General features: G+C 46.8%; 1 protein-coding gene across 1 annotated transcript in view; it reads left to right on the top strand.

Moving 5' to 3' along the window:
* The window catches only part of BCAM (basal cell adhesion molecule (Lutheran blood group)), a 63629-nt gene that overhangs the window by 23540 nt on the left and 24587 nt on the right, over positions 1–15502 (top strand). Inside the window, exons 2-4 of the mRNA XM_081922113.1 lie at positions 11041–11174; positions 11284–11500; positions 15080–15150. Of these exons, the coding sequence (XP_081778239.1) occupies positions 11041–11174; positions 11284–11500; positions 15080–15150 (422 nt within the window). The remainder of the gene's footprint in view (positions 1–11040; positions 11175–11283; positions 11501–15079; positions 15151–15502) is intronic.

Here is a 15502-nt window from a genome sequence, read left to right as displayed (position 1 = left end):
AGCTCCATTGTTATCAGACTTCGTAATATATCGATATATCGTGATGCTTAGCTGGTGATATATCGTGATGCTGAAAACCAGATATTGCCCAGCCCTAAGCACTAAAAGGAGGCAGGCAGGGGGGGAAAGACACTGCCTTGTTTTCCATCAGTTAACCAAGTCGAAACTCACATATTATTATTATGTGCAAAGCCTGCTGAATGGTCTAAAATTTACAAATATCTGTAAGCAATATAAACGAGAGACAGGGGAAGAGGGAGGGAAATTTTTAATTGCTTCGGTTAGGGCCATCAGTTTTCCACTACTGGGTTTAGAGGAGATTAATGTAACAATGCATATTTGCTGTTGTAGTTCAGCCTCGCCACCTCTGTGGCCGACAGTTGGTTCAGCTTCGGCAACCACATTGTGAGCTGACAGGCGGCAGATAACCTGCACATCTTATTTATACATAATTAACCTCATTTGCATACAATTAAGCATGTGCTCGGCGAGTGGAAGACTACAGCTGGTGGACACATTGCAACATTTCCGCGCCTGTCTTTTGTGTAATTTCTAGGCTGAGGCCAGGAGTGAAGTGTTGTTTATTTTCTTGTTGCTTAAGTGTGAGATTGCTGCACCTTCTCAAGCACAGAGCAGTTACACCCCCTCACTCTGCAGTTGTTCATAATAAACCTATGTCACACTGGAGACAAGTGAGAAAATGGACGGTTTCAGCTCTTTGCAAACGGAGGCCGCAAGTCTCCTTTTGCAAAGGCTTCCAGTCATATTTAACGGAGGCTGGGAGTCAGTTGTTGTGAAGAAAGGTGAATGTAAACAAACAGAACATTTTTCACCTGGGCCAAGGCAAGGTATATCTGCCAAAATGCCTTTCATTGATGGTGACAGGAGTGCCCTCTTTTCCACTGCCTTGCCCCAGCCAAAATTAGGGTTTGTCAACTCAAACGTACCAATTCTAAGTTAACCTAAAGCATGGTTTGCAAACCCACTTCAAACTATAGTTTTGGATTCCAGTTTGCTGTCCAGTTGTGAGCCACGGTCTGTCAACTTGGACATTATGCCAAGCCATAGTTAAACTACAGGAACCATGCTGTGGAGCTAAATTCAGCCAGAGTCATAAAGCTGTTGTCCCTATTCAAAATCACAATGCTGTCTCTCAGCATTATAGGAGTGCATTATACATTTGAGGTTCTTCTGGGTTTTGATAATAAGGTGTTTACCAGAGTTGCATCTGCAACTCAGGAGGCTGAAAATTGGAGGGGAAATTGAGTTCTTTCCTCCTCTCACTGTTCCGCAACTAGAAAAAACAAATTTCAAAGTGAATAAATCAACTTGCTTAGTTTAGACAAACCTGTTAGTATGCCCCTGTACGAGGACTGGATCACAGGACTTGCCTGTCACAGTACTGATCTTGTGCATATCACTCATCTCACCATATGCAAGAGAGGAACGCTCAGTATTTTCTCGGCTCCATTTTGTCACTCGCTCCGGGGCAATTGCCTTCTCAGGAGCGTGTTTTAGCCTGCTGCAGGAAGGAGAATGGTAAGGGCTTGTTCTGTAACCATTCCTCCCCTTTCATCTCTTTTACCGAAGCTTCTGCTTCTCCCAAGAGAGAAACCCAAATTGGTTTTGCTCAGCATCTGCAGGGCTTGGGCATTTTAAAACAACAGCACGTGTTCTTTCTTTGAGAACTTGCCCCATGCCTTCATGTCTTTCTGCTGTGAATCACCCCTCCATACCTCAGCATGCAAAGCGGCATTATACAGAGAGTGATTATGGGTGTATCTACTCCAAAATGTTGCAGAACGCTCAAGAATGCTTGGCCTTGGTTCATTATTTTTTTCTGATGTCCGATATTGAAGCTGTTTTGCCCAAGACCGGATTATTGCCCAGACTAACAAGGCCAAAGCCTCAGGGCTTTGGTTTTCATAAAATGGAGCTGGTGCATCAATTCATTTTCTCTAAATTTATCAACTAAAAGGCCTCTTCTCAATGGCCTGGCCGAGGGCCTGTGATATTTGGATAAATATGGTGCTGTTTTTAATGGTTTAAGCTGGTGCTGGGGAGAGGAGAGGAGAGGATTTCACAAGTGGGGGGCCACCACAGAAAAGGCCTGCCCTCGTGTTTCCACCCTCCGGACCTCTCGTGGAGGAGGCACATGAAGAAGGGCCTCAGATGACGATCACAGGGTCCAGGTTGGTTCATATGAGGAGAGGTGGTCCTTGAGTTATTGGGATTCTAAGCTTTACAGGTCAAAACCAGCACTTTGAATTTGGCCCGGAAACTAATCAGCAGCCAGTGCAGTTGGGCCAGGATGGGTATAGTATGCTCAAATCGTCTTGCCCCGGAGAGCAGCCTAGCCACCAAATTCTGCATCATCTGGGGTTTCCAAACTGTCTTCAGAGGTTATTCTTTCGGAGTGACCTAGGTTATGTTTTCTGTGAAGTTCCATTGGGCATAACAGAACTAAACGGGCTCGGCCTTGTATACCTGAAGGAGCGTCTCCACTCCCTTCATTCAGCCCATGCACTGAGGTCCAGCTCCGAGGGCCTTCTGGCAGTTTGCTCATTGTGAGAAGTGAAGCTACAGGGAAGCAGGTAGAGGGCCTTCTCGGTAGTGGCACCCGCCCTGTGGAACACCCTCCCAAATGTCAAAGAGATAAACAACTATTTGACTTTTAGGAGATATCCGAAGGCAGCCCTGTACAGGGAAGTTTTTAATGTCTGATGTTTTATTGTGTGTTTAATATTTTGCTGGGAGCCACCCAGAGTGGCTGGGGCAACCCAGTCAGATCCGGGCCATATACATAATAAAATTATTATTATTATTACACACCATTCTCTTGAAACCGAAACCACGTGTTTTCAGTGTTCCTAAAGGCTTAGGAGTGGCTATGAATCCCCACTTTCACACTGACGTTGGAGACAGGGACCCCGTTGCAGAAATAGTAAAGGGTATTCGAGACACACATACCCTGTGCCCTGAACCATTACTCTACTGGTTGGGACCCAGGGAAAGAGAACTTTATGTGGTCCTACCCATTCATCACCAGCCCCATGTCCCCTTATAAAGTGCAATAGTTCTCCTCTGAGCTCCCAGAAGTCAAGAGTGGAACAGAAACATCCGCCAAAAAAAGAGAGAAAAGGGTTAAGCACCACGGGTATGAGGGGTGTGGGAGGATATTTGGGAATGGTTGGCCTTGAAGCTAAAATCTTTTTAAGTTGCCAGGCCAGCTGCTTATGCATCTCTTTGCCACAGGGTTGTTTGAGCTTTGCTGCTGGTCCTTTAGCACAAAGGCGTTTGCATCTGAATAATGCCAGGAGCTGAAAGCTTTGATTTGGCCTCTCTGCTCCTGCTGTGCTCTTAATTTCAATTTCATTTCCTCTTCTATCTGGGGGCACCTGTTTTCTCTTTCCCCATAAACATTCTAGGGTGGCAGCACTTAAATAATCCCCAGGCTGTCTTGAACCTCTAATAGCTATTCAGAACAGGGGTAGGCAGACTTCTAGAACCCCAGAATCTGCAAGGCAGAATTACGTGCAAAAGACTAGGAATTAAAGAACAGTGAACAGGATACCTGTGCTCAGGACCGCAGTACTTCAAGGACGGCTTATCTCTATATGAACTAACCCAGACCCTGCTATCATCATCTGAGGCCCTTCTTTGTGTGCCTCCTCCATGGGAGGTCTGGAGGGTGGCACCACGAGAACGGGGCCTTTTCTGTGGTGCCTCCCCTCTTGTGGGATGCTCTCCCCAGGGAGGCTCACCTGGAGCCTCCATTGCATATCTTTAGACGCCAGGTGGAAACGTTCCTCTTCAACCATGCCTTTGATTCTACAGTCTTTTAAATGTGTTCATAGGATGGAAGTTATTGTCTTGTTTTTGTTTTATTACGTATTTTGTATTTTCGTGTTGTGAACTACCCTGTGACCTCTGGATGAAGGGCGGTATACAAAATGTATTAAACAAGTAATATATGACTCTGAGCACTTTCTCAGACGAGGAAATTGCCTTTTGTACCGGAGCTAAACTTAGTTCGCAAACCTTTCACATAAACTTCTGCTCCTTGCTGGCCTCCTTTTCTCCCCCACTTCAGCCACTTAATTTACACGGAAAAAGGCACTTTGTGGTTGCCGTTGTAAAACAATCATAATCCCTTGCAGCTCCTGGGCCGGACTTTTATTTTGTTTTAATTTAATTCAGACTGGCTTTCGATGGCCAGAGAGATAGATTAGAGGGCATTGGCTTAGCGGTCGGCATGTTGTGATGTTACATTGCCACAATCCGCCCTGGGACCAGGTGGGTTGTCAATTGGAGAACTAATAAAGGCATTTGGACAGGTGCAGTTTATCTACATAATGGTTGACTTGGGCGGCCCAATCAACTCCCAGAAAACTGGTGGACCACGTGGTCTGCATCATATCTACCAGCGGGCATTAACAAAACGGCAGTGTTGTGTTCCATGGCAATGCACAGGTTTGGGATGTTAAAAGCCTTTGGTTCAGTCCCTGGTGAATCTCCAGGTAGGACTGGGAGAGACTTCCTGCTGGAAACCCTGGAGATCCACTGCTTCACGTTGTAGACAGCACTGAACTAGATGGATCAATAGTCTGACTTTCGTATTATGCAGTTTCCTAGATTTCCGTAGGCATGCATCTATGAACGCTCAGAGCTCGCCCTCCTGCTGCAACAAGCTCCCCTCCTCCCCTGTCTTTCAGAACCAGGAGAGGCATGAAGAGGGTGGAGGAGAAATTAGCACCATGAAGGCGCAGTCTCAGATTGCTTGGGAAAAACTCCAGAGAGGAGGGAACCTAGGCAGCTGTGAGAAGGCAGGGACCTTCAGCCTCCACAACTGCTCCATAGGGACAAGACTTACCAAAGATGATTTGTTGTGCTTAGTAGACACACTTTTTTTCTCTCTAATAAAGAGTCCGGCTAGCTCAGGATTGTCTCACTAACAGGCACCTGCTTTCCAGAGTTTAAGGCAAGGGATGTTCTGAGCCTTACCTGGAGATTGCCAGGATTGAACCCGGCGCCTTTTACATACAAGACACATGCCATACCCCTGAGCTATGCCACGCCCCATCCCTCAGGAGGATTGTGGATTGCTGGAGGTGTTTCACACAAGGGATAGTTGCCCTGCAACACAAACATTCACCCCCCTTAGTAAGCAAGCTTTCCTTGCAAAATCTTCAGCAGCTGAGTGTAACCGAAAGAGGGGGGGAAGGCATTTGTGCGTTGTACCTCCGAGACAGTGATGGCTCTACCACCCCATTTTCAACCCTGGACATGCTTCCGCCTTCCCTTGGGCATTGTATTCATCCAGCATCCTTAGACCTTGCAATCCCTCCCTGTCTCTGGGCCTTGTGCCTGCCTGCTCTGCAGTCTGAATAAGTTCCTTCCTTCCTTCCCAGAGAATCTTTTACAGAGAAGCTTATCATAGCCCTGTCTCTGCCTCTAACTTTGGGTACCCTTGGGGGGGGTGCTTTGGTGGGGGGACTTGCTCCGTTCCTCCGTCTGCCTTGGTTTGAGATGCTACGTGAAGACGAGGAGCCTTCTGTCTATGCACCAGGGTTTATGAATCAATCTCTTTTTCTTCCCTGGGTTTTCCCAGCTGGTTCCCTGGCGCTCAGCAGTTTCTGGGCATTCCGCCTTGCCAGAAGCGCCCCCCCTCCCTCTCCATTACCCGGCTGGGAGATGAAAGCTGGCTCTCTCCCCCCCACCCCCTCATTTGGAGGGGCTTATCCTGGAACAAAGCCCTCAGCACCAGCCTGGAATCCCAAGCAGCTGCCGGCTTGCTTGCTTCCTTGTGGGCCCTTTCATATCGCCAACTTCTCTCTCTCCTTTCACACCCCCCCAGTGCCAGATAGCTGCTTTATTCCTCTTCTCTCCTCTTCTCTCTCCCCCCCCCCCGCCCCATACCAGCTCCTCCCAGCAATTCTCAATCAAGATTGCCTTAAGTGTAGCTAAAGGCATATAATATCTGATATTTGATGGAGGAAAAAGGGACACGCTTCTCCTGTTTTGAGTGCATGAGAAATGCACAACATACATTATAATAGAGAAAGCTCTCCCTGTGTGTCTTAGGTGTGTGTTAGGTGTTTGTGTGTGATGCCGCATGAACCAGTCCCCCTACAACGCACACACACAACGCTAAACTGTGGTTAACAGTGTTGTGATGAAAAGACCCATTGCTTAGTTCAGATGATCCCCTAACCATGGTTTGGAGGACTGGGGATAAACCATGGGCTCACACACTCCCCCTTCCCTTCTTCTGTGCTGCTTCACTTCCCCGTTTCCTGTTGGAGCTAACCATAGTTTACCATGGCACCCAGGTCAGGAAACTATGGTTAGCTCCTGCTCTCCACTGTGCTGTTGCTTCTCTACAAATTGGAAAGATGCAGTTTTGGCTCTGTGTGTGTTTGTGGGTATGTGCAGGAGTGCGAAAACCCTGTGTAGGCTTGCAGCTTGTTGAGTTGCATATAAAAGGAGGAAAGGTGGTATACAGTGGTACCTCAGGTTAAGTACTTAATTCGTTCCAGAGGTCCGTTCTTAATCTGAAACTGTTCTTAACCTGAAGCACCACTTTAGCTAATGGGGCCTCCTGCTGCCGCCATGCCACCGGAGCACGATTTTTGTTCTCATCCTGAATCAAAGTTCTTAACCTGAAGCACTATTTCTGGGTTAGCGGAGTCTGTAACCTGAAGCGCATGTAACCTGAAGCGTATGTAACCTGAGGTACCACTGTATCTGGAAGGGTATTGATCATATAATCATCTATAGCATCCATGACAAACGGTCACCCGCACTTTGCTTAAAAACCTCAAAGGAAAGTCGGTATAATAAAAATAGTAATATTTGGAGGGGTATTAATTAGTACACGCATACCAGCTACAATCCTATGTAGCACGGGAGGATTGAGTACAATTGTCAGGGTATCCTCGGACCCCACTTTACCAACTTTATTCTAGTAGTAAAACTGGAAGTTGCAGCAGTATACCTCTGGGACTTTAAGCTTAGAATTTGAAATTTCTCCTCAGGATGTTGCAAAGAACGTGGCTCCTGGATCAGAAGCATTAGGCGGTCTTGTGGTGGCCAGCGAGTGGAGAATAAAAGGATTGTGTTTTCCACTTAAAGCCAAGCTGCCCCGGCCCTTATCTGCTTCTAAGACACGGCAGCAGAGAGAGAGAGAGAACGAGCCATGGATATTTTTAGAACGGCTAAGGAAAGAGGAGCCGGGCGTTCGGTGGTTCTGCTTTGCAGCTTAGAAACTTTCGAGGGCAAACTTCCCTTTGGAACCATTTCTCTCAACAGCGGTGGGGAAAACCGATGTTAGAAAACGTTGGTTGAGTACAGTGGGGATCTGATGGTTTTCAGCAGTTGTGGAGACCCCCAGCACCGCCCTCCTGCCCCTCAGGGGGTGAATGTCAAGGACCTTACTCTGCTGAACGCAGCATGTCTGCCTTTCCACATACTTGCAATTCCCAGAGTTGCTTGGGAAGAGAGGTGGATGGTTAAATTACCATGGGAAGCGTAGTTCTGGGAGGGGAATACGGGGTCTCCTAAGAAACTCTCACTGCTCTTAACAAACTACAGTTCCCAGGATTCTTTGGTGGAGGCTAGGGCCACATTCACGGCGTACGCTAAAATTTTATTTTATTTATTACATTTATATGCCATCTTTATCTTCCAAGTATCTCAAGATTGTGTACTCGTTTCTCCTCCCCATTTCGTTTAATCCTCACAACCACCCTGTTGTAAATCTCGCTCCCCATATCTCTGCAGCCACTTGCGGGGTTTTTTTTTTAAAGCATGGAAGCCCTCCAGAGAAGTTGCCAGCATTTTTAGAGGAAATCTGTCCTAATGTACATACATGTACACAAGTTTGATAAATGTACAGTCGTTGGAAGCTGAACGCCTTGGCTCCCAAACAAATCGGCTCCCGAACGATCAAAACCCGAAAGTGAGTCTTCCGTTTTTCAAATGATTTCCGGAAGCTGAACGTCCGGCGCAAATTCTGCGGCTTCCAATTGGTTGCAGGAGACTCCTGCAGCCAATCGGAAGCTGCACTTTGGTTTTTGAATAGTTCTGGGAGTCGAACGGATTCCCGGAACGCATTCTGTTCAAAAACCAAGGTACCACTGTACACATTTGCGCAAGTGTTTTCCCTTATTATAATTAAGGACTTTGTACACTTCGGTTGCTTTGAGAACTCTGCCCCAAAATTCAGAGAAGTGCAAGTTTTGAAAGAATAGTCATGTTTCGAGGAGTGCAGATTTGGGGAATTTCTGATTAAGATCAACATCAAATTTCTCCTTTCAGAATGGTCCCTGGTGATGACGGGGCAAGGAGAGAATCTGCGGAGGGCATTTATTTCACACACACACACACACACACACACACACACACGAGGGATCTCACATGTTGTGAGAATCATAATTCTATACAGAACAAGTTTCACACCTTTCAAATCAAGGCATTTATAGGCCAGAGAGATGAATTGCATTCCCTTCAGAGGCCGTTTTACTTCCCATTGGGAATGTTACCCATTGTGATAAAAGATGAGCTGCCAATTTCAATGTTTCTCCTCCTCCTCCTGTTGCCATGGATGGGGCAGAGGAAAGGGCCGCTGTTTACAAAAAAACAATAACAGCCCCGTGAAGGGGGGATGACCTGTTTGTTGAAAAGATAGGCTGGCGAAAGCTGCTGCTGTCACATAATAGATAAGAGCAAGTGCTGTGAGCCAGGAAGTACACGGTTCAGATTTCATCTCTGCTCTGAATTTATTAGATAGCTTTGGGCAAATAACCAACCACACACACCCTCCCCCCGCCCGGATATTTTTCCCTCCTCAGCCTCAACCTTTGCAATATGAGAATAAATGCCTATCTTGCAGGATTTCACCGGCGAGGCCTGAGAGGAAGCACTTTGAAAAACACTTTGTGGGAGCTGCATAAATCCTAAAACACACTGCTGTTATTTGTTATTTAAAATGATGGGCGAGGGCCGTAGCTTAGGCGCAGAGCACTGCCCTTTCTTGTCGAAGGCCCACGGTTCAATTCCTGGCATCTCCGGGTCGGGCCTTGCCTGAAGGCCTGGAGACCTGCTGCCGGTCTGTGTACGCAGCACTGAAGTAGATGGAACTACAGATTGGTCTGACTTGGTTTATTTACTTATTTATTGAATTTGCATTTTATTTATTTCTTAACATTCTTATATTACAACGGTAAACGTTGTCATATTACATTACAGGACTTACTATAATATGATTTCCAACATGTATACATAAATTATATACAAATTTTATATACCTAGAAAGAAAATGAAACAAAAAAGAGAAAGAACAAAGAGAAAAAACAAAAACAGTTCCCCCGCCCAAATCATATACATACCAACACACTAGACTTCCTGTCTTTCCCGTTTTATATTCCTTTTTGTACTCTTATTATTGTATATTTCTTTACGTATTATCTAATACATTCCTATATCAATATGTGTTCTTAGTCCTATTTCTCAACTCAGTCTCACTCCAGCGTCAATCAAATGCTAGCATAGATAGCGAACTTTTACTGTATTTTTGAACATATGATTTATATCTATCCCACTTTTCCGTAAATTTTTGTTTTGAATTGCCTCTCAGGGTATTTGTTAACTGCGCCATTTCAGCAAATTCTTGTAGCTTGTAATGTCAGTCCGTTATTGTCGGGGGTTCTTGTTCCTTCCACCCCTTTGCCACCAAAGTCCGAGCTGCGGCCGTTGCATATAAGAATAAAGGCCTCCGAAGGTCTGACTTGGTTTAAGGCGGCTTCCCATGGATTTAAACCACAGGGTGAACTTTGAACATAAGGAGAACCTGCTGGGTCAAGCCTGCAGCCCGTCTAGTCCAGGATCGTGTTCTCACAGAGGCCGCCAGAAACAGAAACAGGCAAGCGGAAGAGCACTGTTCCCCTATGTAGTTTCCAGAAATTAGTATTCAGAAGTATTGCTGCCTCTGACCGTGGAGGCAGAGCATAGCCATCATGGGAAGAATCATAGAATTCTAGAGTTGGAAGGGACCCCGAGGGTCATCTGCAGGGATATGCAGCTGTCCCGTATGGGGATCGAACCCGCAACCTTGGCATCATCAGCACCACGCCCTAACCAACTGAGCTATCAACAGCCTTATCCTCTGTTAAGTTGTCCAATCCTCTTTTATGACCATTATGTGGCCACAATAAAAGTATGTGTTTATAGCTGCCATGTCCGAAAATGTGCTGTAATTAATTTTGGTGGTTAACGTTTTTGGGAAATTGAGTCTGTAATGAACGTGCCCCGTGAAAAAATGGTGGGCAGCACTGAGCACTTTGTAAGGATTACAGTGAAGGAGCTCTTGACAGCGACACAGCTGTTAAGATAGAGGTCAGCAACTGGTGGCCCCCAAGCTGAATCCGGCCCCCCTAGAAGGAAGCCCAAAAGTTGCCAGCTTGGAGGCAAAAATATGGGATATGGAAGAACCATTGACGGTGCATATGGAGCTTGCTGGGACGCGGGTGGTGCTGTGGGTTAAACCACAGATCCTAGGACTTGCCGATCAGAAGGTTGGCGGTTCGAATCCCCGCGTCAGGGTAAGCTCCTGTTGCTCGGTCACTGTTCTTGCCAACCTAGCAGTTCGAAAGCACATCAAAGTACAAGTAGATAAATAGGTACTGCTCTGGAGGGAAGGTAAACGGCGTTTCCGTGCACTGCTCTGGTTCGCCAGAAGTGGCTTAGTCATGCTGGCCACATGACCCAGAAGCTGTACGCCGGCTCCCTCAGCCAGTAAAGCGAGATGAGCGCCACAACCTCAGAGTCGTCTGCGACTGGACCTAATGGTCAGGGGTCCCTTTACCTTTTATGGGGCTTGCTTGCATAGGTCCTTAGGCAGGTGGGCCTTGGGCCTATCAGTTTTGAGGAAAACCTCTGACAAAATCTACTACTGAGCATGGCCTTAGGTTGTTTTCTGGTCAGTCCTGATCGCCATTCATTCATTCATTCATTCATTCATTCTTTTTCTCCTCCCCTCAGCCCCAGAATGCCACGCAGAAGTGCAAGTGTCCGTCCCGTCTTTGTTGGAGGTCCAGCTAGGCCACAAAGTGTCCATCTCCTGCACTCACACCACGGAAGGTCACGATGGCTTGCCCCTGGTGGAGTGGTTCATTGTGAGTATCCTGGTCTTGGGAAGGCGGATAATGGCGGCTGGGGTGTGTGGTGCTTTTAGACGCCCTTAGTAACCAGCCCTTTTGTCCTTGGCCGTGAATACCTCTGCAGACGGACAAGAACGGGGAGCAGCGGCGTGTGGCCTACAGCGATCAGGGTCGGCAGGGAGTGGACAGAGGCACCGAGTACACGGACCGCGCCTCCATGGAAGCCGGCCACAGTTTGGTCATCAAAGCAGCCGAGGTGATTGACGAGAGAGCCTTCTCCTGCCAGGTGACGGCGGGCGCCGCAGGGAGCGGAATGGGAGTGACGCAACTCAAGGTGTACGGTGAGGCTCCTGCCATCGCTTCTCTTGCCATTCGGACCACAAGGCACTCATGCCGCCATCTTGTCTCCTTGTCCTTCCCTCGTAAAGCTCTCTTTACGGCTTGCCCTTGTTTTCGCTGCCTGCCCACAGGTTTCCTGGCTCCACCCTTGCTCCCCTTGCACCTGAAAGTCTCCTTTGGGCCAGCCCTACCGTTGGGGCAGTGTGAAACGGCTGCCTCAGGGTCCTGGTTTTGGCTGTCAAAGAAGGCTAGCAAACGACCAGCTACCTAAATTATTGCTAGTAGATTGGCAAGGAGGAGGAGAGGTGCTTGTAGGATTTTCTGCCTGCAGGACCAAAATAATTTGTCTACCCTCAGGCTTTGTGCATGTGAATTGCGAGCGGGTGGAGATTTATTGCTCTGCCTCAGGCGGCAAAATCTCTTGGACCGGCCCTGCAGATTCGACCTTCAGATCCCAACCTTGCCTTCAAACACACCGTTTTTTGGTTAACCCTTAGGCCTCCACATGAACTGGCACAAAGCCTAAATAAGTCCCTGCGGCTGGGATTTAGATCCTTGGAGCCAGAGAGCTCTCTCCCTTCCCTTAAGTTATCTGCATAAGCACCTTGTGAATCAGTAAAAATGAATCTTGCTCTTCTTGGCTTGGCTAGCCCTTAAAAGCACCGTGTGAATCAATTGATAGAAGAAAAACAATCCCTGCTGCGCAACCCTTCTTGGCCAAATGTGTTTTTTTTCTGTTCCGGGTGTCTCGGCCCTTTTATGTCATCTCCGTATTCCCTTTGCCAAGCTCTGAAAGGCTCCTAAAGAGGAAATTCTAGGCCCTGAGATGGCCCAATATATTTCTGGTACCTGAAGCAGAACATCCCTAATGGTGGTAAAATATTTCATGCTATTATTATGATTGGCAGCTTAATGGTGCCCTCAGAACTGCAGCCTGAGGTGTCCCTTCTTTGCCTTGCGTAATGATAAGGCCCATCCTCTCTAGGTGTCGTCCTCCACATTAACCTGTGGACAAATTAGAACTAAGCTGGTGTTTTGTGGAGACAGGACACACAGTGTTAAGATATTGTGAAACGCCTGCCTTGCACCAGTTCAACCTGTGTCAACCTGTTTCCTTATCTCCTTAGAAGGCCCCTGTTTTTTGTGTTCCTTTTCATTTCGTTTCACTTCTAATTTGTATACCGCCTACTTATATTACTATACGCAAGGCGGTTTACAAGCTGAAGAAACAGTACCTTATATCTAATCCAATACAAATAAGTCTCAGTAGAAACATAACTTTAAAATAAACAACTTATGTCAAATAATATAATAATCCTTTGGAATATAATAGTACGCAATGAAATTAAATTATCAGCAAACGACAATCAAATAGCAATTCACTCTTAACAATTACAATTGCAATAACAAATTACTGTAATCAGTAAAAATGACAGCGAGTCACAACACATAAAATACCACAATATGTTCAGGACCGCAAGGAAGGATCAAATCGAGAAACCAAGACACACAACTTGAGCCTGGTTTTGTGGCAGCCCTGCCTTGCTTAACGCTGGTCCTGCTTGAGAAAGACATAATTTCTTAGAGATAAAATAGCATCGTAGAATTGTGGGGCTGGAAGTGACCTGTAGGGTCACCTTGTCCAACCCCCTTGCGGTGCAGGAACCTCGACTATCAGAACACCAATGGAACATATTGTCGCATTGCAGGGAGATCACTCAACCTTCCCACTCTGAACTGGCGAGAAATACCTTGTGCCCCCATCTTTTTGCTATCCTGGTTGATCTCCCCCCATCTGGGACTATCTAGGACTTCTCATAACTCCCTGCAACCCAGTCCTCCTGGGCCAACCTCTTTCCCTCCAGCACCCAGCTGCTTCTTCGCAGGATGCGTAATGCCTTCCCTTACGAAATCGTTTCCCTGCCTGCAGCAAAACACCTGGAGATGCCACCTCCGCTCTTTTTTTCCAAAGGTGGCTTGCATCTCTCATTCTGTCTGTACTTTCCCCTTCCAGCAACCTAATGCTGATGGGTCTTGTATGCTCCGAGTTTCCACGGCCATGGTCTTCCAGTGGCCAGGTACAGGTCAGCCTACCTGACTTTGGGACATCAAACGGCTGCTTGCAGCAACATCCCAGTGGCTCTGTCATGCACCTGCAAACACAAATGGGACAAGGGAAACAGCTGTGTTTGTCCACACACCTTCCATGCTAATAAACAGAGACGCCTGATCATTTCCCCCTCTCTGATAAAGAGGAAGCAATGGGGTTTGTGGTCCCAGAATCTAGCTCAGTGCTGGTTTGTTTTGGGGTCCACTCCTCCCCCCCCCACCAACCTTGCTTATTGAATAAGATAACTTCTATTGTGCTTGTCCTTGAACCGCAGCAGCACCAAGCGAGATAACAGAATTTAAACCAGATAACAGAAACTCACACAAAAAATTCAGTACTCTTGGAGAGCCAGTGTGGTGTAGTGGTTAAGAGCGGTAGTCTCGTAATCTGGGGAACCGGGTTCGCGTCTCCGCTCCTCCACATGCAGCTGCTGGGTGACCTTGGGCCAGTCACACTTCTCTGAAGTCTCAAGTGCAATATTAATAACTTCCATTCGTGTTGACGCATTAAATGATTTACAGAACTACAAGTGAGGCACTCAGACTATACCCTTGTTCTTCCTGTGTGTGGCAATTATTCTGTCCTTGTAAAACATTATATGAGAGCTAGTGTGGTGTAGTGGTTAAGAGCGGTAGTCTCGTAATCTGGTGAACCGCGTTCGCATCTCTGCTCCTCCACATGCAGCTGCTGGGTGACCTTGGGCCAGTCACACTTCTCTGAAGTCTCTCAGCCCCACTCACCTCACAGAGTGTTTGTTGTGGGGGAGGAAGGGAAAGGAGAATGTTAGCCGCTTTGAGACTCCTTCAGGTAGTGATAAAGCGGGATATAAAATCCAAACTCTTCTTATTCTTCTATTTATAACCAGTAATCCATAAAGTTAATAATTAGGATTAGCAAAATGAAAACATTCACACTGAAGCATGAAACATATTAAAACATATTCTTTAAAAAAACAACCATTTGTGTAATACAAAACTGATATCAACGTATGTCGTTTGTGTTTTCAGCTCTCCATGGTACCGCCATACTTATTCCTATATAAATAGCAGCCTTTATGGCAAAATAAGCAACTCTCCGTCCACATACTGATTAGTGACTTGTAGCAGGAAACCCAGTTTCCTTTTCACACCACAAATTTTGGGAAACCTGTTTACTGATGGGGGGGGCTGCATTTTGTGCGTGAGATCACCCTGAATTTTGTTCCGAGACCAGAGCTCCTCACTTGTTTTCCCAATCTCTTCATTTCCTCTTGAATCTGGGGAATGAAGATGGGAGGAGGCGGGACTTCCTAGGAAGGAATTTCCGCAGTTTGGGTGCCACTGGTGAAAAGGCCCCGCCTTGCATAGTCACCCACTCAGGACCCATCCTCAAAGAAAAACAGGGATGTACACACAGAACATGGCAAGTCTTGTAAGTGAGCAGAGTAGTCAATGGCCCTACTTTATCTGACCTCTACTGTCTCCTCGAACAGGTGCACCTGAAGCCCCAGAGGTCATACCTAATAGCAGAACCCTCTCTGTGACTGAGGAGGACGCCTCAGAGGTGAGATGCTGCTATCCTTTTCTTAAAGACAAAAACAAAACCATGGAAGTGCCTGAAAGCCTTATTTCCTGACCTCAGGGCTTGGAATAGGTGCACTGACTCTGGTGCCTTCACACCAAAGGGAGAGTACTCTGTACATGCTCAGAGGAATTCACCCTTCTCCAGCCCCTTTCCTGGCGCTGAAGTGAAATGGCTCAAAGAGATAGATGAGGATGAGCTGGAAACAGCCTTGAGAGTGTTCCCTGCCCCGTAATTATTATTATTATGAGGGAGGTTTTTAAGCCTTTCCTTGGGTGTGTGGATCTAGCGTCCCTTCAAGTTGGTAGACCCCATAGTTCCATGGGAATTAAAT

This window comes from Podarcis melisellensis (assembly GCF_964234715.1).
Source record: "Podarcis melisellensis genome assembly, chromosome: 8".
NCBI lineage: Eukaryota > Metazoa > Chordata > Lepidosauria > Squamata > Lacertidae > Podarcis > Podarcis melisellensis.
Note: the sequence above shows the minus strand (reverse complement) of the source record. Positions and strands in the feature narration are given on the sequence as shown.